At 43.8% G+C, this 25290-nt stretch overlaps 1 protein-coding gene across 1 annotated transcript; it reads right to left on the bottom strand.

Moving 5' to 3' along the window:
* Positions 1 to 263: 263 nt before the first annotated feature.
* On the bottom strand, positions 264 to 24688 carry OAT (ornithine aminotransferase). Its single transcript, XM_064269213.1, has 11 exons — positions 24637 to 24688; positions 18999 to 19085; positions 16855 to 17082; positions 14245 to 14469; positions 14044 to 14139; positions 9183 to 9310; positions 8247 to 8369; positions 5912 to 6040; positions 4986 to 5099; positions 3906 to 4050; positions 264 to 1662 (listed from the first exon to the last, which is right to left on the bottom strand). The coding sequence occupies exons 3-11, from the start codon at positions 17051 to 17053 to the stop codon at positions 1502 to 1504; spliced, it is 1320 nt and encodes a 439-aa protein (XP_064125283.1). The 5' UTR covers positions 17054 to 17082; positions 18999 to 19085; positions 24637 to 24688; the 3' UTR covers positions 264 to 1501.
* Between the last annotated feature and the right edge of the window lie 602 nt (positions 24689 to 25290).

Below are 25290 nucleotides of genomic sequence, written 5' to 3'. Positions count from 1 at the left end.
GTTACCAACGCAGGGCGGTCACAACTAGCTTTATTTAAGGTGCAAACTGAAAAACCACTCGAATGGTTCCCTCATGAGATGAAATTATAATATGAAGTACTACAGCCATTTGGGAATGAGATGCGTTTGTAATCACCAACACAGAAAAGCATCCCGATACTCTGTTCAGGTAAAAAGAGGAAAACAGGAAAGTTGCAAAACACCACACACAAGGAAAAAAGGCAGAGTTATTCTGAAAAGGGAGGAGGGTAGACTATAAGAGATTTATTTTCTAGCTTTATTTTTCTTTCAAAATCTGTACGTTTCTATAGGTTACCAAAGACAGCTAAAATACTCTTAGGAAGTTCATGGAATAAAGCAAGGGAAGAACATTCACAAAGTGTTTCAAAAGTTAAGTAATTGAAAAGCCTGCCATAATAGCACACTGATCACAAGATTAACAGATATCTTCAATAGAAGCTTTATTTTAAAGAAACTCTGGAAATAAGCATTTTTTACAAATTATAATCAAACACTTAAAACATAATTTGGGAATGCTAGACAGTATTTCTTCATTCAAAATAATGACGTCCACAGAATATGTCCCGGTATTGGTCAATATGAAGTTAACCCTTTTGTGACTTGGGGAACATACGGTATCCCACCCACTTCTTATGTCTCTGGAGTTTTGGGGAGTATATTTTTCCCGCTGAAAGTACTTGCTTTCCTCCAGTGGCAACCTGGGTAACACTGAAGGCAAAAGACATGTTCGCTGAAGCAAAATAGCTGGGGTATTAGGCAAAACCAGAGGTGCCCCATGTACCCAAATGGAAGGTGCTCCACAATAAAGCCTGCTACCCAAGACCAGTGGGCCAGACAGGCTCCCACAAACCATGTATTTTCATACAACATTTCTCAAAATCTCTACTACCAACCAAAAATTTAAACATACTCAATAACTCAGCATGCATTCCACTACTGAAAACACATGGTGTCCACAAAAAATTCAAAGCAGAAAATAATCAGGTCTTGAAAGGGCTACATTTACTTAAACCTAGTTTTTTTTTAGTATCTTATGTACCTTAGCCATTAAACCTTCCTAAAACGCAATGATCAGAATGATTCAACTTCATATAAAGTTAAGCAAATCTTCTATATATCACCTCAGAAATAACTTTTTCAAATACAAAACACTTATGCCAGCAAAGAATTCATTACAAAAAAGTATATAAATGATACTTAAAGGGCTAGATTAAAAGGTTGTCTGATACGTCTCACTTTAGAAAGCACTCACAAAAGGAAAACACTTAACCCAGATGCAGATGCCGCTACACTTAGTTATATCACATAGCAAATCGCAGGTATATAAATTTCCTTCTACTACGTATGAACCAAAATAAAAAAGTCCTTGGAGATACATGGGAGTGGAATGTGCCAGCGTGGAGAGCAGAGTCTTAACGGGACACCCGGGAACCACCTGTCTCTAGCTGGCTGGCAGGTGCCCCAACAACAGTGACTACTCTCAGAAAGACAAGATGGTCTTGTGAATGATCTCGATGGACTCGTGGATCTCGTCCTCCTTGATCACAAGCGGAGGTGCAAGCCTGATGATATCGCCGTGGGTCGGCTTGGCCAGAAGTCCATTGTCTCGAAGTCGGAGACACACCTTCCAGGCATCATAATCTAGAGAAAAACAGTCAGATGTGTGTATGTGACTCAAGGGAATCTGTTCAAACGTTCGCACAGCTGATGTGCTATGGCCTAGGTGCGATATATGCGTGGACAAAGTACAGCCTAGCAAAATGGCATTCTCAGTACCTGCTCCAGGAAGGCAGCTTTCAAATGAAAGCTTGCTTTGTTCTTTATCCTAAAAATGAAGTCAATCCTGGGTTTTCGGCAAGCACCTATCTAATGTTTGCATGGCACAATTAGACAGATCATGGTTTCTGTGAGTTTTTCATAAATGAAAAAAAGAAGCCAAAAAATGTATATGCTAAGATGCTATTATGAGCCACACCAGGAGGAATCAATGGAAGAAGGACTTGGGTATGATACAGACACTAACTGATGTAGAATGAGCCCTACTCAACCCATGGTGAACCCAACAACTTCCTAAAAGAGATTTGTTGCCTGAGCATGTGCAACTACGGCCTCTCATTACACAGCAGTGATTCTCGACCCCGTCTGCACATGGGAATCACTGAGCAAGTGTGCTATGAGGATTGCCAGTGCCAGGGCCCCATCCAGACCCATTAAATCAGAATCTCTGGAGTGAGGCCAGGCTTTGATTAATTTTTAAAAATCTTCCCCAGGTGATTCTAAAGTGCAGCCAAGGTGGAAACCACTGCTTTTCCAGAAAATCCAGTAAAGAACCTTCCTTAAAGATGGCAAATGATGCATAAAAACGTCAGAATCAGTGCCCAGTAGTTACTTATTGAGCAGTCACTCAATGGCAGCTCGTATCACTTCTATTATCAGCATCACCATCATTTATATCATTACTACTGTTCCTACTTCCTCTACTGACATACAAAGTCTGAAAGTGAGGGAGGGAAGGGCAGTGAAGAAGGAGCTTTACAGAAAAGTGCTCTGTACAGACTTAAAGAAAATAACAAGAACTCTCCAAGTACTGCATGACTAACTTAAAGCAGAATAACAGCAAATGACTTAAAGGAACAAAATCAGATCAAATGAGTTCAGCGTGCCTGCAGTGCAATGAATTACCCTGTCTGGCTCTGTTAGCCATGCATGGTCATGTGATTCCCACAAAATGACTGGGTGGGATGATGCAAATAAGGTGCTTATGGGCCATCGGGGGGTTGGACAGCCTGCCAATAATGCAAATAAGGTGTGTGGAACCCTAACAAAGGGATTGGTCAGTTTTGCCCACCAACTAGGCTTAAAATAAGCCATCCCTGAGGAAGAAAGGGGACCTCACTACCATCAAGAAGAAAAGACAGAAGCGGAGCGCATCCTTTGGACCCGGGATCCCTGTGTTGAGACCCTAGATCCAGAAGACAGAGAGAGAGAGCTGTAACACCAGAGATGGCGTGAGACAGTGAGAAACGGCAGCAGCAGAACCAAGGAACTGGTATGAGAAGGCATGGTGGCCTTCCCGGCCCACAGAGCAAGGTAGCTACAGTGGGCTTGCCCACCTACAGAGTCAGAGAGCTGAGCATCTTTGGACAGGAGGCTTCCTGGTGGACTAGGGTGCCTTCAGGCACTTGTCAGTGGAGCTAGGCTTGCCGCCCCATAGAGCTAGAGAGCTGAGCACCTTTGGACAGGAGGCTTCCTGGTGGAGCGGGGAGCCTCCAGGCACTTATCAGCACAGCTTTGTAACACTTACCTGAACAGTGCAGAGGCAATGCCTGAGTAGGAACCAAGGGGCCAAGAGAGGCCTGCCTGCAGGCACAGCCGAGAAGCTGTCCTGACCGAAGAACCGTATCCCGAGTTGTTCCTAGTCCTGAGTTGTGGCCTCTAACTTCCCTAATAAACTCCACAATCCTGAGTATTGTCCGTAAGGTCTGGGTGGCCATTACACTGAATTATTAACCCCAGCAAGGAGTGTCATGGAAGAGACCCCTAGAGTAGGAATTGGTAAAAAGTTTGGACAGAGGAGGTATGTCTGACCTCTACCTCCTAAGAATCAGCCTTGGGCTGTTGATTCTCCTCTCCCCTCGTGAAGAGAGAGGAGGTCAGACAACATCTCTACGCCATGTTTACAGAGCCTTTACATAGGAAAGAGCTCTATTTTTAATACCATTGATGTAATTATAAATCAGATGATACTCTGCCTAAAAGACTTGGACAACAGAAGGTCAATCGACAGTTTCAAAGAAAGGAACTCAACAACCAGTTAAGATACCAAATGTATTTTAGCACTTCCTATAAAACATTATCTGAAGTTAAATTGTCTATTCCCATACCTTTGGTTTCTCTAATGACGATAGCGTTCAATAATCCTTTTCCTCGGACGGCAGTTACGACGTCAGAAGGTAGCTTCATAAGCTCACGTCTCAAGAGAGCACCCATTTTGTCTGCGTTTTCAGCTAGGTTTTCTTCCTCTAAGACCTATTTTTAAACACAAATGACACAGATGTTAAGACTGGCCTTTTGTTGTTCTTTGGAGGCGAATGTGGACTACAAGCCAAGGAGGAACATTATCTGATGAAGACTGGAGTCCTTTACCTCCGCTTCTACTCGTCAATCCCTTTATTAGTTTAATGTGGATTTAAACACACGGAGCCTTGCTTAACCACAATCCAGCGTAAATCTGGTTTCATGTCAAAATAAGAATATTCAAGTTTGTTTAATGCAATGGATACATTATTAGTTGATTAAATCAATGGACTTAATTGTTAAACTACAAGAGAATTCCCTTACATTTTTCTTTCCTAGAAAGTCTATCCTCAGAGGATTATATAGTAACTTTATGCCCCTGGTAGGCATTTAAAGGATAATGCTAAAAGTGTTCAAAATCCACACGACAGGGAAAAATGCCACGCGTGATTTGCAAAAGAAGTCTGGCAGGCCAGAGCTGGTAGTGGATCCCGGCGTGAGACCTCTGCTAGGACCGCCGGGACACAGGCTTCACAGCCTCAGACAACTGCAAACTCAGGAAGCCATGGGAGGAAATCTAGTCTACTGGGCCAAGGTCAAGGAGCCCTGGTGGCACAAATGGGTAACCACTCGGCTGCTAACTGAAAGGTTGGCGGTTCAACGGGAGAAAGACCCGGCCATCAGCCCCCTAGGATACCCTGTGGGGTGGTTCTACTCTATCACACAGGGTTGCTGTGAGTCAACATCAACTCAATGGCACCCAATGACGACAGGCCATGGTCTAAAACACTTTTTGAGAATGGCCCTCCCCTAAAATCTTTGCTCTGTGCTTCATGTTCTCTAATATTGGGCGATCTTTTCAAATTTCTTATTACACCAGTGAGCTCAAACTCAAAAGTCTCTTCAACATCAAAGAAATGGATATCATGTGGCTTGGTCCGTTTTACCTCAAGGGCTGTGATGGCCACTCGGCAGCCAAGGGGGTTCCCGCCGTACGTTGAGCCATGCTCCCCGGGCTTGATGGTGAGCATCACCTCGTCATCACAGAGCACTGCGGAGACCTGACAGACAAGAAGTCAGCGTTCACAAAGAGATTTTTCCCACTGAGCCCTCTTACTCTCAGCACGCCAGGACACAAATACTTATGAGGCTGGTATTAAATCTGACATAGAACTTCAGCAGATAAGAGCTCTATGCCTGCCATCTTAACTACCAAACTGAATAAGACCCCAACACGTTACAAATACGTTAGGCACACTTCAATGACACAGAACAAAGAAATTTTGGAAATAAAAAGATGAACACTGTTTCTGTAATGATATAATTCATGATCCTTTCCAATTTCAAGGTGAAACTCTTTAACTGCTTAGAAAACGATGTTAAGCATTCTTCAGCAAAACAGTTTATAAGTCCGTTCAGCAAAAGCGTCTATACTTCAGGGTCCTTTAATCCATTTCCAATTACTGGCTCAGAATAACAAACCCAAGAAAAGAACAATAACAAAACATTAATTTTCCAATTCCTAAGTTCATTGGTCATGGTTTTAAACACTCAGCTGGTACAGCCATGTTTCTGACCACCGGGAAAAAAGCAGAGGGGTCTAGGGAAGCATTTCTGGGGGTAAAACGTCCCCCTCAACCCTAACACCACAGCAAATGCACACATGACCCTCAGTCAGTGTGGACTAAGCGGTCGCCCACTGGAACCATGAAATGTTCTCATTGCAGATATTGCAGGTGGCCCACAGACACTGCGCTGGGACATAACAAACCATCTGAAAGGCATCAGTGTCTCAATCAGCTGGTGCAAAAATATCTGAGGACTGTATTTCATGGGAGCAGAGAATGGAAAGGGGATGGAACAGCGAACTTACAGGGTATAAGCCCCCAGAAAGGGCCTTGCCAAGGAGGATTATGTCAGGTCTCACATCTTCATGATCCACAGCCAGCCATCGGCCGGTCCTGGCCAATCCCGTCTGGATTTCATCGGCAATAAACAGAACCTGTGGGAAGACAATGCTGCAGCATTACCATTCTCAGCTCCACAGGGAAAACAGGGACCTTAGTTCACTTTTCTCCCCACTGATCTGTCAATCTGACATGGCCTCAGACTTGAGAAAATCCATTAAGTACCACTCAATTTCAGTACACCCCACGAACTCCTATGGACACACCCATTATTTATGCTGTCAGGTCACTGTCTCCTCAGGCAGTCTCCTACTGCTCTACATAGTGGGAAGGCACAGAGGGTTGGGGGGCAGTGTTCAGGTGTTCGGATATAACTACTCTCTGGAAACAATTCATTTGTTTATTCTACATTTATTAAATAGTTACTATGTGAAAGGCACTATCCAATGGTAAGCTATGAATTGGAATCAACTCAATGGCAACAGGTTTACTATTAGCCTTGCGGGGCCCAGGTGGCGTAACGGTTAAGTGCTTGGCTGCTAAGCAAAAGGTTGGTAGTTCAAACCCACCAGGTGCTCTGTGGGAGAAAGACTTGGCAATTTGTCTCCATAAAGATTACAGCCTAGGAAACTCTATGGGGCAGAGTTCCACTCTGCCACACAGGGTCGCTGTGAATCAGAATCAACTCAACACCACCTAACAACAACCATGACATTAGCTGTGGTGGGAGGAAGGGTAAAGAGGTTAAATTTTGGAGCAGCTGTTTACAATAGCAAAAAGCTGGAAGCAACCAAGATGTCCATCAACGGACGAATGGGTAAATAAATTGTGGTATATTCACACAATGGAATACTACGCATCGATAAAGAACAGTGACGAATCTCTGAAACATTTCATAACATGGAGGAATCTGGAAGGCATTATGCTGAGCGAAATGAGTCAGTTGCAAAAGGACAAATATTGTATAAGACCACTATTATAAGATCTTGAGAAATAGAAAAAACGGAGAAGAACACATACTTATGTGGTTACAAAGGGGGGAGGGAGGGAGGGAGGGAGAGGGCTTTTTATTGATCAATCTGTAGATGGGAACTGCTTTGGGTGAAGGGAAAGACAACACTCAAAACAAGGAAGGTCAGCCTAATTGGACTGGATTAAAAGTAAAGAGGTTTCCGGGATAAAATGAAAGCTTCAAAGGTCAGCGAAGCAGGGGCTGGGGTCTGGGGAACTTGGTTTGAGGGGACTTCTAAGTCAACGGGCAAAACAATTCTATTATGAAAACACTCTGCATCCCATTTTGAATTGTGGCGCCTGGGGTCCTAAATGCCAACAAGCGGCCATCTAAAATACATTAATTGGTCTCAACCCACCTGGAGCAAAGGCAAAGGAAGAACACCAAGGTCACATGACAACTAAGAACCCAAGAGACAGAAAGGGCCATATGAACCAGAGACCTACATTATCCCGAGACCAGAAGAACTAGTTGGTGCCCAGCCACAATCGATGTCTGTCCTGTCAGGGAGCACAACAGACAACTCCTGAGGTAGCAGGAGACCAATGGGATACAGACGCCAAATTTTCACTAAAAGACCACACCTAATGGTATGATTGCGACTAGAGGAATCCCAGAGACAATGCTCCCCAGAACTTCTGATGGCACAGGACAGGAACCATCCCCGGAGACAAATCATCAGGCATGAAAAGGACTGGTCAGTGGAGGGGAGAGAGATGCTGATGAAGAGTGAGCTAATTAAATCAGGTGGACACGGGAGAGTGTGTAGGCAACTCTTGACTGGAGGGGGGATGGGAAGATAGAGAGAGAGGGAAGGTGGCAAAATTGGCACGAAACGAGAGACTGTAAGGGCTGACTCAATAGGGGGAGAGCAAGTGGGAGAAGGGAGTAAGATGTATGTAAACCTACATGTGACAGACTGATTGGAATGGTAAATGTTCACTTGAAGCTTAATAAAAATTAAAAAAAAAAAAAATTTTGGAGCAGGAGGCTATAACAAAGGGCTCTGGAAGGATCTGGACTATAGATAAAAAGTAAGAGTGAGACGTGGTTAGGGCCGGGAAGTCTGCGTCCCTGGCCAGGGCTGGGGTACGGCCAGTGTTGAGTGGCCAGTAAAATTTCAGCTGCTGTGCAGGTTGCTGACACAGAGCACTAGAAAGTTCTGAAGCTGTCAGAATGATGTCGCCCTCTCATGGAAAGGTGATTTCATCTTCACATTTCTCCTATCAGCAGAATCCTACAAGATGCAGAGTTTGGGTCACACATCATGGAGGGTCAGCAAGGAGGACCTGGTGCCGGGTGCAGAGTTCTCGCACACCCGCGAGATAGCCTGGCTCTGGGACGACGACGCCTGCTTCACCCTGAATGGGTTCTACCATAAACGCAGCCACGCTGGGGTCCTGAAGAGCACGCTACACAAAAATACAAATGGAGAAAAAGGAAAAAGTTTTAATAATTTCCTTTCTACCCTGCTTGGAAATCTGAAATCACATAATGCATATATTTTCATGTTAAAAAAAAAAAAGCATACAAATCAAGTTTTCCCACTAACTTCCATCCTGCCTTCACAAGTCTAACATTTCCAACCGACACTCAATTACCAGGACCTCCAAATACTTCAGCTTTAAGCTACTGTCTCCTATATTTTCTAATATATAGTTAAATTCATTGTAAATAAAACCGGTAGTTGTCTTTTAGATTCACTTTCAATGACTTTTTATTTCTCCTACTCATAATTTTAAAAAAGCTAGCTGAAAACTGAGTAATTTTATCTAGTAATTAGACAGATAATATCCAAGTTAATTGCCATAAAGGACACAAATCTAAAGTGGTTGATTGGTTGTAAGGATTAGACCTTATGTTGGAAACTAACTGACCATTACAGAGCATAAGCCTGAAACCTTGGCCTAAGTTAAATAAAATTTCACATAATGTATTTTTAATTCATACACTCAACTAGTATAATTCCTGTTTACTATGTGCTAAGTGAAGGAGCCCAGGTGGCGAAATGGTGAAGTGCTTGGCTGCTAACCAAAAGCTCACGGTCTGAACCCACCAGCAGCTCCATGGGAGGAAAGACCTGGCATTCGACTTCTGTAAAGATTACAGCCTAAGAAACTCTACGGGACAGTTGGGTTACCCTGTTGTATAAGGTCGCTATAAGTCAGAATGGACTCAGCGGCACACCACGACATGCGCTAAGTACCAGGATATGACTGAAGTACCTCAAGAGCAGGAAGATCGTTATACGGAATGATTTCAAAACCTGGCATAAATGGTCCAAAGCCATCGTAACTGGTTGGGTCTGTGGAGCTGGAGATAGCAGACAATGTTCTACCCCAAAAATTTCCAGCTGGAAAAGAGAGACAAACATGATTATCTCAAACCAAACCCTCAATTTAATAAACAATGTCCCCCTCAAAGATACCTAAGGAAGTCTGATTTAAAAAGAAAAGTCAAGGGTTTGCTTTAGGGCTTTCATCCGTGAACACGAAATCTGACCGTAAGCACCACGGTTCTCGAGGCAGGATGACTGAGGTCTGGCCTAATAAATGCTATTTCGTCTACTGAGCCTCTGGGCTGTAATACATGCCTCTGAGGAGAGGCACTTGTCTCTTCTCTCAATAATCCCAACCCCAATGCCAAACCCTAACAATCGAGGCATTCAATATGTGTTTTTTTAGAAATGCTGCATTTATAACAGCGATTTGAAAAAGAGGATCTTCTTCATAGAGAAATAACAGCTTTCCTTTTAAAAACCCAGTATTGTGGCTAGCTAGTTTTTTAGTCTACAGAACGCATTTTTAATTTCATTTGGAGAAAATGTCCTCAGACAATCTAAACACTTTCTCTTGTGCCTTCCTTGATGTTCTAATCCTTTATAATGCTAAATGACAGACATCTGCCTTGCTCAGGAACCATTTTTACCCATTATTTATTTCATTAATACATCTGACTGAGTGGCTACTATAGAACAGGTGTGGTGCTAGGTGATCCAAATCAGCATACAATGGTGATCAAGATTCACCAGGGGCCCTGCCCTTCAGGAGCTTACATTCTGGTAGGGATGAAACACAAAATAACATAAACCCATAAAACAAATGAAGATCATTTCAGACTGGGTTAAATTCAAGGACGGGAGTAAACCACGGAGAGCGTTGGGGGTTGGCCTACTTGCCCACCACTCGGCCACCAGCAACTCACTGAACCCAGGACTGAATTGCTGCCTTCTGACGTCACAGCTTCTCTAAAAACTACTCTTGCAAAGCCTCTCTCACCTCTGACTAGTCCCCACCCTACTTATCCACAAATCACAGCATATTGATTTTGATCAGGGTTGGGTAAGAATGCACCAACTGGGCCACAGCCCCAGTCCTCTTTAGCCTGAGGAATCTCATCCTCCATAGCTTACCCCGCAGGTATAAGGGACTGTAAGTTGGGAACGGTCTTCCTCTGTCTCTCCACCCTACTGACTCACCAGCTTCTTTTGATACCCAGGTGAAAACATCCCTGCATGCTTTGCTAATATTAAAGAGAATGGATACAGTCTGTACGATGAAAATCACCAAAAATACCATTTTTGCTTGTAAGAGAGTTACACTGTCCTACAACTAAAGCACAAAATTTTTAAATGGCAGCACTGAGTTGTGCAAAGATTTCTTCTTTGGAAACACTAATATGTCACCCCCAGAGACCAGTTATTGCTGGCCATCAGTTGAATTCTGAATTCTATGACGTTAAAACCAAAACCCAAACCAGTTGCTGTTGAATTGATCCCGACTCATGGTGACCCCATGTGTGTCGGAGTAGAACTGTGCTCCATATGGTTTTCAGTGGCTGTTTTTACAGATCACCAGGCCCTTCTTCCAAGGCACCTCTGGATGGACTCCAACCGCCAATCTTCCAGTTAGCAGAGAGAGCATTAACTGCCCCACCTAGGGACTCTTCTATTACATTATGGTGTTTATAATTTAACTGTGTGTGTTCATAAAGCAAAATATTTAAGGATTTTAATTATTAGAAAAATGAATTTTGACCACGTGCAGTGACAAATCTATACACGCTTTGTATTTTAAAAATTAAAATCTAAGCTTTAAAAAAAAGTCAAACCCTATCATTTGAGTATCATTATAAAGATCCTGTCATGGATTGAATTGTGTTCCCAAAAAAATATGTCAACTTGGCTAGGTCATGATTCCCTGTATTGTGTGATTGTCCACCATTTTGTCACCTGATGTGTTTTCCTACGTGTTGTAAATCCTACCTCTACGATGTTAATGAAGTGGGATTACAGGCAGTTATGTTAATGTGGCAGGACTCAATCTACAAGATTACGTTGTGTCTTAAATCAATCCCTTTTGAGATATAAAAGAGAGAAATGAGCAGAGAGACGGGGGACTTCATACCACCAAGAAAGCAGCGCTGGGGATAGGGCGCTGGGGGTCCCCGTGCAGAGAAGCTCCTAGACCAGGGGAAGACTGATGACAAGGACCTTCCTCCAGAGCCAACGGAGGGAGAAAGCCTTCCCTAGGAGTTGGCGCCCCGAATTTGGACTTCTAGCCTCCTAGACTGTGAAAGAACAAACTTCTGTTTGTCAAAGCCATCCACTTGTGGTATTTCTGTTATAGCAACAGTCAGTAACTAAGAATTTGGTACCAAGAGTGGGGTGCTACTCTAACAGATACCTAAAAATTGGAAGCGGTTTTGAAACTGTGCATGGACAGAGGCTGGAAGAGTTTTGAAGTGCCTAACAGCAAAGGCCTAGATTGCCTTGAAGAGACTGTTGGTGGAATTATGGACATCAAAGACAATTCTGGTAAAGGCTCAGAAGGAAATGAGGAGAGCTGTTACACTGGAGACGGCACAGACAGCGAGAAGCAGCAGCACAGAAATGGCAGCAGTAGAGAAACAGCAACAGCAGAACCAGGAGACCAGCAAGAAACAGTGCTGGAGCCAAGCCAAGCTAAGTTCTTTTGCCTAGGAGGCTTCGTGGCAGAGTGGGGTGCCTCTGGGCACCTATCAGTGAAGCTAGGCTTACCAACCCACAAAGCAAGAGTGCTGAGTGCCTTCTGGCCAAAGTTTACTGGTGGAGTAGGGTGCCTCCAAGACACTTCTCAGTGGAGCTAGGAGCTTTGGAACACTTACCCAAGCAGGACAGACACTGAGCCAGCCCAAGAGGCTAGAGAAGCCAAGAGACCAAGGAATCAGGAAGCAGAGCTGCCTCAGTCTCAAAGGGTAGAGCCATAACCTCTGGGGTCTCAAAAAGTAGAGTCACCACTCAGATGGACTAGGAGAAAGGGGCCACCTAAAGCCAAGGGAGCAGAGTTGCTGTCCCAGTGGGCCTGGAAGGTGGAACTGAAGCCCATGATCAAGAAACCTCCACCCAGAATCCAGAAACTGTGGCCAACACCAGAGCCTGGAGGGCAGGGCCATTCCCTAAATGGTCTCAGAGAACAGAGGATTATTTTCAAGCCTTGACAGCTAATGTAGTATATTCTGCTGACTTGCTCGGTGCCCTCTTTCCCTCCAATTTCTCCCGTTTGTGGAAGAAATGTCTAGCTTGTGCCTGTTCCACCACTGTACTTTGGAAGCAGATAACTTAATTCTAGATTTCAGAGATGAAGAGGAATTTCTGGATTTTGGACTTGGAGTTGATTTAAGAATTTTGGTATGGTATGATGGGGTGAATGTGTTAAACATGTGGCAATCATATGAAGTTTGGAGGGCTAAAGGGTGGAATGTCATGGATTGAACTGTATCCCCCAGACAGTATCTGTCAGCTTGACTAGGCCATGATTCCCAGCTTTCTGTGACTGTCCACCATTTTGTCACCTGATGTGATTTTTTTTCTGTGTTGTAAATCCTACCTCTATGATGTTAATGAGGTGGGATTATAGGCACTTATGTTAATGAGGCAGGACTCAATCTACAAGATTAGGTTGTGTCTTAAATCAATCTCATTTGAGATATAAAAGAGAGAAGTGGGCAGAGAGACGGGGGACATCATACCACTAAGAAAGCAGTGCTAGCAGCAGAGCACGTCCTTTGGACCCAGGGTCCCTGTGCAGAGAAGCTCCTAAACCAAGGGAAGATTGATGACAATAACCTTCCTGCAGAGCCAACAGAGAAAGAAAGCCTTCCCAAGTTGCTGGAGCCCTGAATTCTGACTTCTAGCCTACTAGACTGCTAGAGAATAAATTTCTGTTTGTTAAAACCATCCACTTGTGGTATTTCTATTATTAAAAAAACCCAGTGCCATCGAGTCAGTTCTGACTCATAGTGTTATAGCAGCACTAAATAACTAAGACAAGTTCTAGAAGTCTGATTACATCACCTCAATTCAGTGCTATTCTCCCCAACCAGTAGTCAAGTTAGTCTCCTCAAACATTCCTAAATCTGTAAAGAGGAAAACTCCAGCCCTCCTCGTCCCGACAGCTTCTAAGAATACCTCAAATGAATATGTTGGCATCTACTGCCTGGAGGGGAGATGAGAGGGTGGAGGGGGTTAGAAGCTGGTGAAATGGACACAAAAAGAGAGAGTGGAGGGAGGGATAGGGCTGTCTCACTAGGGGGAGAGCAACTGGGTGTATGCAGCAAGGTATAGGTAAGTTTTTGTGTGAGACTGACTTGATTTGTAAACTCTCACTTAAAGCACAATGAAAACTAAAAGAAAAAAAAGAAGACCTCAAATATTAAAATTCAAAGTTTATATCATACCCAGGACACAGCCAACTCTAACATAACCCTACCCAACAGCCTAACAGAAGTCTTCCACTAAGAAGGCCATCTAATTAATTGGAAAACTGCTATGGAAAAAATGAGGTAAGTAGATAATGAGAATTTAAACCATACAGTCACTCATTTTAGGCAAGGAAGCACAGGGAGCTATTTAGGAGAGAAAATTTCCATATGTGAAGAAATACCTTGGAAATAATCCAAGATGAGGCAGTCCTTCATTAATTTTTAATGAAATGTTCAGCAAATAAAGTACCATGGATGAGGCAAACACATTAGAGCTATTTCATCAGTAACTTAAAACCATAAATGATATTATATGCTTAAATATTAATGTTTAATTTCACATACCTGCAAAAACAATCTTTGCTTTGTATTTCTGAATACCCTTGACCGCATAACCCCATTTACGAGCAAGTTTGCAGGCCGTCTCTCCAGCCTCCACTCCTATCAAGAGGGAAAAAAAATTCAGGTTTAAAAAATGTTTTAAATTAACAGAAGATGAGATTATTTTTTTGGGTTACATCACAACAAACGAAGAAACTATTTTACCTGTATTCATAGGGAGAACTTTGTGGTAGTTGAAAAGCTTGGTAATGTACTCTTCATATTCACCAAGTACATTATTGTAGAAAGCCCTAGAGGTTAAGGTCAGTTTGTCTGCCTGACTCTTCAGAGCATCCACAATCTTTGGGTGACAATGTCCTTGGTTGACAGCACTGTAAGCACTCAGGAAGTCAAAATATTTTCTGCCTTCTACATCCCATACATAAATACCTAAAGTATATGTGAAAAAAAGAATTTTAGAAAACTACCAGATTATGTCAAGTCTAAAAGTGAGCCCTACTAGCAAGCCCTCTGAATGCCGACTCAAAACCTCCGTTTAATATACAATTGTGGTTAAGGATTGTTTTTTGCTCAAGCACAACAGACTTCACAAGGAATTATATATATTTCATCTGTCAAGCTTCAAAGTATACATTTAATAAGCATAACATGAAAAAGAAAACTCGACAGTGAAACCTTTACCTAATTCTAACACTCACCAGCCAAAATTGGAATTCAAAGGTAGAGAAGTTACACAGAACAGATCAAACCATGAAAAGTTGTCTACAGATGGTAAGATGGACTGGGAGCTAACCCCAAACACACACCATGTAGCACCTACAAGCACTGTGTTAGGTGCTTGCACACTTAGCTCATCAAAAATGCCCTCATGAGAGTCTGTTGCCATCAACTGTACCAAAAAAAAAAACCCACACTCACTGCCGTCAAGTCAACTCCAACACATAGCAGGGCTATAGGGCAGAGTCGAACCGGCCCGTAGGGTTTCCAAGGAGCACCCGGTGGATCGGAACTGCTGGCCTTTTGGTGAGCAGCTGGGCTCTCAACCACTGTGCCACCAGGGCCCATCCGCTGTACAGAGATAAGGACACAGAGGCCCAGACTGCAGAACCAGGCCAAGTTAGCACACGGGAAACAGGACTGGAGCCCAGGCAGTCACACTCTGCTACCGTACAGGAAGGCTATTTTTGTAAATCAAATCGTTTCCAAATATGCAACATATAAATCTAGATTTTCCTTTGCTCAGCAGAGACCTATCTGTATCACAGTACTGACTCCAAATAAAACACAGGCGGATGACTAAAGTGCCTTATACTTCCTTCTTCTGGCCCAACGGTAGGTAATAAATTCTGGTTTCGAGGCTGTTATATCAAAATCTGGATTAAATCACCATTTGGCAATCATCAAGGTAACACGGTAGGCAGAATCGTTAGTGGATGCCAAAGCTCCTTTTGCTGCAAAGGACAACTGCTGAACCTGAGTAAGGTCCGCAGATTAACTAACAGTGATGCAGCAAGGTTAATTTCCTGATTCGGACAATTACATGAGGCTATTTTTCTTTTTTTATGTAAGAGAAAGTCCTGGTTTTTCAGGAAACACATACTGAGTATTTTGGGGAAAAGAGTCATGTCTGCAAGTTACTCTCAAACAGTTCAGAAAAATATATATGCGTGCAGGTGGGGTGTGAGGGTGTGTGCGCGCACGTGTGCACGCGTGTATAGGTGCGCACGTGAAGGTGCATGTATGTGTGCGTGGGTGTGTGTGGAGAGAGAGGAGACACTAGAACAAAAATGGTAAAACTTTAGCATTTGGGAAATCTGGTGAGGGGAAAGAAAATTCTTTGTACTATTGTTTTGTTTGTTTTTCAGTTATGTTCCTTTGCCTTATAATAATTTATTAATAACACTAATATTAACAACCAGGAAGAAACACAGAGGTTTGCAATTGAAAAGAATATTGTGTATGTGATTTCACTTGGCCCCGGTAGCAGTCAAGTACTCTCTCTTTCACTATGCATTTTGTAGGTCAAATAACATTTGACAAAAAGACTGTCTAAAAGCTTATTCAGCTAGTAACTGGCAAGGCTGAACCTAAACCCAAGCTCTTTTAGCCCACGCTTCCCTAGAATTTTTGTTCATTTTTTGTTGTTGCTATTTTTGCCGAGAATATACACAACAGAACATACCCCAATTCAGCAGTTTCTACCAGTTCAACTCGATGACACTGATTACATACTTCAACTTGTGCAACCATTCTCATCCTCGTTTCCCAAGTTGTTCCTTCCCCATTAACAGAAACTCACCAGCCCCTGAGGCTGCTATTTAATCTTTTGAGTTGTTGTTGTCAATTTGATCCCACACTGATAGTTCTTAAAAGAGCACAATGCTCAAGGCAGACATTCTTTACTAGTAAAGCTAAACTACTACTTGGTTTTAAGAAGACTTCAGGGGATATTTCTGGTGTAAGCTTTATGTACTACTGTTGCAACTTTTCTTTCTTTAAGTCTAAAATTATGCCAAAATAAAGAGAGAAAAAAATGATAGCAATACGGCAGTACTTCACGTATGTATCTTCTATTCCCTACTGGTAAGATCCATCATGGCCAAGACCCAGTGGGCTCACCTCGGTATGCCCCACAGTACCTAACACAGCAACATGAGATGCTCAACAAACATCGTATTAATGTATCTACAATACAGAAGTTAAATGCATCTGGAAAAATGCATATGGAAAAAAAATAAAAGCAACTAATTTTTTAAAAAAGATTTCAAGCTACAAAATAAAAATATAAAAAACCTAGGTTGACCTGAAATGTACCTTTTCCCTTCTCCAGGGCCACAGGCAAGGGGTGGTAGTTGTGTGCGCCATACTTAGATTCCCGTTCAAAAATATAGTCGGAGGATGGAGGGCCTTGGACCGTTTTTTTAGTCGCAACAGATACAGCACAAGCCACTGAAGAATGAACTCCCCGGTGAAGCAGAGCGACAGTCTGCAAACGTGCGAGTTTGGAAAGCATCCTGTCCGTCAAGTAGGAATGCTACAGATCTGTCCAAAGAAGAGAGAAGTCATCCTGAGTGACATTCTTTCCAGAGTTCATGTATATTGGCTTATTAAATATTTGTTGAGCACCTGTCACATGTCCAGCAAAGGATTAGGAAAATAAGAGAAAACTAAGACCTGGCCCTTGCCTTTGGAAAGCTTGGAAGCCAATCAGGAGAGCAAATATCTAACTATTTACAATAAAACCTAACAAGTGCTACAATGGGAATGTGTGCAAAGTGCCAAGGATTGGAAGAAGCCAAAGAGAATACGTAAGAAAAAAAGTGGACGGGCGGTCAGGGTCTTGTACTTCTCACTTACACCCTTCTGTACCACTTGACAGTTTTATTATAAATAGACACACACAGACACTTTTTTTTTTTAAGTCAGCAGTGCTAAGAGAACATCAACGACAAAGGGACTCATTCTAGGGGCATTAGGCAAGGCTGTACAGAAGAGGGGCTGAAGTGCTGGTGCCTGATCTTGTAGCCTGGAGAATCATTCACAAAGGTATTAATGCAGAGCCATGACACTATCAGATGGTTAAGACTGCAGGGCAGACGCCAGGGCAGGGCACCGGGGGAATGTCATGGGAGTAGGAGACAAGTGGGCTTGAGAACTATTTTCATATCAGCTCTGTCCTTGTATGTAGGGTGTGAAGGCATGAAGGAAGAATTTGGTTTCTACAAAGGTAACTATCAAGTCAGCCCTCAAGCACAACGGAATCAGATGTTGTGATCCATGGGTGTTCACTGGCTGATTTTTCGGCAGTAGATCACCAGGCCTTTCTCTCTAGTCTTAGTCTAGAAGCTCTGCTGAAACCTGTTCAACATCATAGCAACATGCAAGCTGGGGTTCAAACTCATGTCTCCTGCATGGAAGGTGAGAATTCTACCACTGAACCACCATTGCCCCTCACGAAATAACAGGGACCATCATAAAGGGGAAAAGAACAGGTGTTTGGAGGGAGTGACTTATTGAGGGTGGGAAAGGCTTATTAAGTGTAACACCAAAAACACAAACTACAAAAGCTAAAATCTGATATTTAGCCACAAATATCTAAAATATCTATAGGTCAAAATTAACATAAAAAAGATGAAGGACAAAAACAATAGAAAAAAATGTTTTGCCAGTTTTAATAGCCTTTGAAGAATATTTATACAAGTGTGATCAGACCAACAGAAAAAGCACAAAAGATCAAAACCGGAAATTGTTAAAAGAAACAATCTATTCTAAGACAGTTGTGTTTCTGTAAAACTTATCCCATAAAAGGAACTCTGTGAAGAGAAAAGGTTAATTAGGAACTCGAGAAGGATCAAACTACATTAAGTTATCTGCACGAGTTTTGGCAATAAAGATCATCATCTGAGCATCTTGACAAACTGGCATTTACTCACATATAATGACATATCTCAGAGGCCAGGCTTCTCTCTCCCAACTACCACCCGCCCTATCACTAGCCTCCACCCCAGTGCCTCAAGCCCTGTTTTGTATCCTATTTTACCACCTACTATTTATCATGATAAGCCATCAAATATAGACTGTTTTTTTTTTTTTTTTATGGAAGAAACAAAGAATAAAAAAGAATTAGGGAACAGGCATAGTAATCATGTCTGGGGGGCCGGGGAGAAATGTTTTTTAAAGATAAATTCAAGATTGGTAGAAAACTGCCAAAAACTAACCATACTTAGTATTACTGTCAATACTTATTTTTAAAAAGACAACTCATGTTTTGAAAGAACGCCATCAACAACAACCCAGGCCTTTTCTCACAAGCTTGATTTGAGCGGCCAAATTTAAAAAAATATGCTTGGCACTTGGCCTACTTCCCCTTCAGCTTGATACAACCTGGTAAATCCAGTATGTTCAGGAATGCCCAGTTACTAAACAAAATTCAGAACTCCAGTTTACCAAAGACTCACCCACTAGCCTTTCTTCCCACGGTTCAGACTGGAATAAGGATTTTTAGCCTGAGGTCCAGGGACGGGCTTCAGAAGGCCCCACAGCTCCTGAAATAAAAAGCAGAATTACACGTGTAAGCACATTTTTCTAAGGAGACAGTCCACGCTTTTCACCAGATTTATCTCACAGAGGTATGTAACAACAAGAAAAGTTAGAGAAGATTCAATAGGCTAGAGATGGCTGCCAGCAAAAATGCAAATATATCTAACTCTACTAAACTATGAGTTGGGATCGGCTCAACGGCACTGGGTGTTGGTTTGGGGACTAAACAAAACTTCCCCAAAATACTACTGCTAAGTTTAAAACACTGATTTTCACCTTCATTTCTTGGGCTCTTTATGTTCTACTCAGCAAGAACTAATGCTCTGTCTGACCAACTAAAAAACTAATATAACAACAAGACATTGATTTTACCTATCAGATTAGCAATAAGGCACAGCGATGTGTTGCACAGACTACTTAATGGTACTCTAAATTGAAACAACTTTCTGAACAGAAATGTAGCCATAATAAAAGCCTTAGAAATGTTTATACTCTTAGACCAGTAATTTCACTCTCAAGACTCAGGGATGTAGAGAAACACTCATGCATAAAAGATGGTCAACGATTTTACAACGGTTGACATACCAAACCAAATTAATTCATTGCCATCGAGTCGATCCCGACTCATAGCAACCCTATAGGATACAGTACAACTGCCCCACTGGGTTTCCCAGGCTGTAACCCTTGTGGAAGCAGACTGCCACGTCTTCCTCCCGTGGGAATGGCTGGTGGGCTCGAATCGTCAACCTTTCAGATAGCAGCTGAGTGTTAACCTGTGTGCCACCAGGGCCCCTCTGGTGGACATAGTCATATACATAATAATGTGTGGCCATTTAGAATAATTTGAGTTTTTAATGACATGGAGAGATGTTTTAGGATATATTTAGGGGAAGAAAATAAAATCGAATCAACAGAACGATCAACTATGCAAAAGTCCACCCATGATCAAGAGAAAAACCACGAGGACAGGCACAGAGATGTTCACTCTGGTTATCTTTCTATTTTCCTACACTTCCTACATTTTCCACAATAACCATGAATGACATTTATAATCAGGAAAAAAAGATACTAAAAATGAAACTGGATGTCTGCCTGGGTTGTCATGTTTAGACAAAGAGGAGAAAGCGTAGGCAAGAGACACACTGCCAAGAGGAAAAGGAAGAATTTCACAAGCTTTGAGAAAACAGAGAGTGGTTAAAAGAAAGGTGGAAGCCATCACCCCTAAAAAGTATAGCCTGAATCATGAGAATTAAGTCCAAAAGCTCGGCTGTTTCTAGGGGGCGGTGTCAAATCCTAAAGGAAAAACTACCCTCCATGGCGATTTTCCTATCACGATCTATAGCTTTGTGCCTCCACTAGAACCAGGAAGAGAGGCACCAAAAAATTGGGGTATTGAAAAAAATATACCATAAACCCTCTAAATGGCATCTTTTTAGTGAGTTAACAGGTTGATACAACATTGCAAGTAAAAGAGATCTTTGAGATTACTGTATCTAAATTTCACATTCTCATACTAGGAAATTATGTGCTCAGCTAATTCTGAACACAAAAAACACCACTTATCTGCCGAGTTCAGGCAGTTTTATTGAAGAATAACTGCAACTAACTGACAAAATCGTAAACATTCAAAACAGTGTTAATACTACAGTAAGGCTGTCTAAAGACGAACTGAATATTTAGGTCAACTGGGAAAGGCCTGGCATTTGGGCGGATCACGGCATACAGGACTCTGTAAGCACATTTTTATCAAAGGACCTTCTGTGTTCAAGTTACTGCGCCTGGCACTCTACAAGAAATATTAGAACAGAGTTAAGGAGGGCTTTAAAAATAGCCAACCTCGTCTGACTGAGACTGAGGGACCCCAGAGATCATGGCTCCCGGACTCTCTCTTAACCCAAAACTAAAACCATTCCTGAAGCCATCTCTTCAGACAAAGATTAGACTGGACTGTAAGACAAAAAATGATAGTGGTGAGGAGAGTGCTTCTTAGCTCAGGTAGACACATGTGAGATGAGAAGGCAGAGGGGGACAGGAGCTGGCTGAATGGACACAGGGAATACAGGGTGGAGAGGAGTGTGCTGTCACATTATAGGGAGAGCACCTAGGGTCACATAACATTGTGTGTATAAGGTTTTGTATGAGAAACTAACTTAAATTTTAAACTTTCACTGAAGCACAATTAAAAAAAAAAAAAAGCCAACCTCACTATTTTCCTCTTCCAAAAAGGCTTGGAAAACCAGAATTACAGAGTGACAAGTCCGAGCCTGGCTCTGGAGTCAGAAAGTGCAGGATTTAAATTCTGGCTGGGGCACCTGGGAGCAGCTTTGGCTCATTTTGTCAGTCTTTTTGACAGAGTAGAACTGCCCCATAGGGTTTCCAAGGCTGTCATCTTTACCGAAGCAGACTGCCACATCTTTCTCCTGAGGAGTGGCTGGTAGGTTTGAACCGCCGACCTTTTGGTTGGCAGCCAAGAGATTTAACCACTGCATCACCAGGGCTCTTTTCAAAAGCATTACTGAGGTTTAAATGAGTCCATCTTAAAGCACCAAACTGAGCACAAAATGGCCACTCAATCAATTGGTTCCTTTCCTCCCTTAAACCCACTAGCTCATTTCTGCAGTACAAAAATCATCAGTTCTATGGTTGCTTTTTTAAACTGGGTTTTTCGTCCTTAAAAAATAAATAAAAATAAAATTTTCTGTTGATTTAAAAAAACGAAAAAGCAGACAAGAAAATTACTTGCAATTCCACACCTCAGAGATAACCACTAACTTTCTGTCATTTTCTAAGCATGTGTACCATATGCATTGGCCTTTTTCACCCTCCCCTAGAGAATTTACCACGTGAGACTGTCTTGAAGACTCCAGTCTTATAAAGACTTCTGTCACAAGTTCTAACACCTCAGGACACTTGTTTACATGCCTGTCCCCCCCCCAGACTATAAGCCCCTTACAAGGACAGTAACCGTGTCTTAAAATTCACTTCGCAGCCCCAGAACTTAGCCCCGGGTTTTGGCATTTCACTGGCATTCCTTGCTTGCCAAACGAATGAGGTCATTCCTAAGTAGATACACTTAGGACTCCTGAAGGAGCAAAGGTAGCAGCTGGAAGTAAGCAAGACTATCACTGAAGAGATTACATCTTTTATCCCTGACCAAGCAGAGTCTAACATTCTCCCAGACCTCATTACATTGAATGGCCTTCAAGAGCCAAGATAACGTGTACCAGTGCGACTGCTGTCAGGGCCACACTCAGGCCCTGGAAACAAATTGCTTTTGACAAGCAAAAAGTTCCACAGTGAATGCTTTAAGTAATCCCCATAATTTTTATACAGTCGTTCTTCAGCCTGCTACTACCGACCCCCTCTCTAGCCAACCCATCCTCTCTACACTGGAACATCCTTATAAAAGAATTCCATAAAAGGCTACTTTTTGAAGAGTTAATTTAGTCTATACTATTATTTCCTTGGAAACTATGGTGGTGCAGTGTTTAAGAGCAACAGCTGCTAACCAAAAGGTCGGCAGTTCGAATCCACCAGGCACTCCTTAGAAACCCTATGGGGCGGTTCTACTCTGTCTTTTAGGGTCGCTATGAGTCAGAATCGACTCAATGGCAATGGGTATCGGTTTTGTTTTTTCATTTTTTTTTTAATTTTATTATTTCCTTAAAACACTCTAAAAGAATAATCAACACAAAGTCTTCAAAAAGTCAACTGAATTACTTACTCAACTTAAATAAATCTGGTTTAACTATACTAGCCAAATATTTACTTTACTGGTGGTAACCATTCACAAATACGGGCCTTTTTTAAAAAGTTCTGCCAACAAAGTTTTTTTTTTACATAATCAGGATTTGGGCTAAAATTCAACTGAAGTGCATTACTGGTACACACTACATGCCTTACTACTGAAAAAGGACTGGTTCAACCCGACTGCACCCAACACACACCTCCAATCTTTGGTTCATTCGTCACTGTTTTAAAATGTATGAGCTTTGACTCACCCTCAAGAATTCAGCAAAAAGCATAAAATATGCAAATAACTGTAATCAAAAGGTCGGCAGTTCGAACCCACCAGCGGCTCCTTGGAAACCCTATGAGGCAGTTCTACTCTGTCCTACAAGGTCGCTATGAGTCAGAATGGACTCAATGGCAACGGATTAGGGGGAGGGAGGGTAATTTATAAGACAGCCTCTGGATGAAAATATCCTCTAAAAGATTTTTTTTTTTTACTATTTAAAGTTATATCAGTTTACTTTCATTTTTAGAGGGAGAGGATGCAAAACTCATCTTTAAACACTCTTACTAAATGAAAATTTTTAAATCCAAAACAATAAAGAAACTTTTATTTTCAGTTTAAATCTAGGTTTTATTAAAAGATTCTGCATCTTTTTCATAATCAGGAACTAGATTCTCTGAAGATGGAACCAGGATATTCTACTAAAAAAGAGTTTATTGTTTATTTCGAATAAGTAAGGGAGAGAATTTGGATTACCAATCTAGAGACCTGTTCCAGGTTCAGGCTGAGAGAACAAGATTGACCTACAGAAACCCTTACAATCCTGAAGAAAGATTCAGAATTGATAAATGAGAGGTTAACACTTTACTATACTCCCGCAGGGTAAAGCACTTCATTCCAAGGTCCCACCTCTTTTCGCCCTTCTCAATTTATCATCCCAGTGATCAAAGAGGTGCATCTGGTCACCAGAACCGAACGCCAAGAAGGTAAGACATACATTATCAGTAACAAAGGGAGGAGGTCGGGGCGTCACTGAGAACATGTCTTCCACTAAATTCCACCAGAACTGACCGAGCATCGCAAAGGGATTCTCAGGATCAAGGACGCCTTCCGGTAAAACCTGATGGCCCCAACCGCTAACCCCATCTAATCCCCCTGCAAGTTACAGTCAAGTGCAGCTCTACTTCCGTAACGCTTTCTTTGGAAAAAGACAGACGGGGGAGGGGAGAGAGAGGCTGGAGAAGAGGGGGGCTGGGCAGGTTTAGGGGAGGGCTCCGGGCCCCTTCCCAGGAGCATCCATCAGCGCCCCCCGCCCCAGAGCAAAGGCAGTTCGCCGCGCCGCCCCCCGGGATCCAGGGCGCCCCCTCGCCGACCCCAGGGAGCGCGGTGCCCGCTGAGCCCCGCGGCGTGGGCTCGGGGAGGGCCGGGCGTGAGAGCACGGAGGCCCGGCCCCCGGGGCCGCGAGCCGAGAGGCGGTCCGGCTCCACCCGGCCTGGCACGCGGAGGTGCCACATCCACAGCCTCTCCTCCTCCCGTCCACGCCGCCGCCGCCGGGGATGCCGGGGCCCCCGGCGCACGATGCCCGCTCCCCGGGCCTGGCAGGCCGGCCGGGATGCTCGCGCCTGCCCGGGCTCGCCCTCGCCGGCGGTCCAGGCCCCGCGATGCGAGCTGCCGGCGGCGGAGCCGGGCCGGGGAGGCCGAGCCCGCCCCCGAGGCCCAGCCCGCGCCGGCCCTCTCCCCGCGCAGCACGGCCCGCCCGCCTGCCCCCGCCGCAGCCCGCCCCCGGCCCGGCCAGAGCGCCCGGGAGCCCGCGCGGATACCTGACGGCGCCCGGCTCCCAGGCGAGACAACCGGCGTCCACTGAGCGGCAGTGCGGCGCCGCGCGTCGCGGGCCCTTAAGACGCGGCCTTCGCCCCGCCCCCGGACGCCCTCGCCGCCCATTGGCTGGAGGCGGAGAGCCAGGGGCCCATCGCCCCGGGCCCCGCCTCGCCCACCGCCCCGCCCAGGCCCGCCCCTCCGCCCCGCGCCTCGGGCCTGCCCTCCGTCCCGGGTTCGAGCCGCGCTCGCGCCCCGTGGGCGATGCTGCCCTTGGCCCAGAGAGGCAGAGGCCGGGGGTGTGAGGCTGCACGCGGGCGCGACCCCCAGCCCAGGCCTGCGCTTCCCGCCTTGCCTCGCAGGGCCGTACACGGGCACCTGCACCTGCTCTGCACCAGACTCAGCTGCGGGACCCGTCCCCTTGAACCTGAGGTGAGCGTCGCTGGACTGTGCTCTTGAGTCCTCCTCCAGAAGTCATCACTGCAGCCCGAAAAATACACTATACACCTCTTCTCGACTGCCCTTAGACGGCTGTTAGCAAGACAGATGGAGTACAAGTTCTCCTGGGTGCCCCCCAAAACCTGTTATAAAACTCAGAATTCAAGCGGATATTCTGTGACAACCTAATTTCAGAATCAGGAGTCCCCGGCTCGTGTAGA

This window comes from Loxodonta africana, chromosome 16 (genome assembly GCF_030014295.1).
Source record: "Loxodonta africana isolate mLoxAfr1 chromosome 16, mLoxAfr1.hap2, whole genome shotgun sequence".
In the NCBI taxonomy this organism is placed as follows: Eukaryota; Metazoa; Chordata; class Mammalia; order Proboscidea; family Elephantidae; genus Loxodonta; species Loxodonta africana.
This window is presented reverse-complemented; position numbering and strand designations above follow the sequence as displayed.

What these genes read in the sequence shown, in the direction of transcription:
- OAT (XM_064269213.1), bottom strand. Translation starts at nt 17,053, where the DNA reads ATGCTTTCCAAACTCGCACGTTTGCAGACTGTCGCTCTGCTTCACCGG. An exon ending in AGCAAAGATTGTTTTTGCAG is followed by an intron (nt 9,311 to 14,043) that starts GTATGTGAAATT and finishes TCTCTTTTCCAG; the next exon opens with CTGGAAATTTTTGGGGTAGA. An exon ending in ACGATCTTCCTGCTCTTGAG is followed by an intron (nt 8,370 to 9,182) that starts GTACTTCAGTCA and finishes ATTTTTGTGTAG; the next exon opens with CGTGCTCTTCAGGACCCCAG.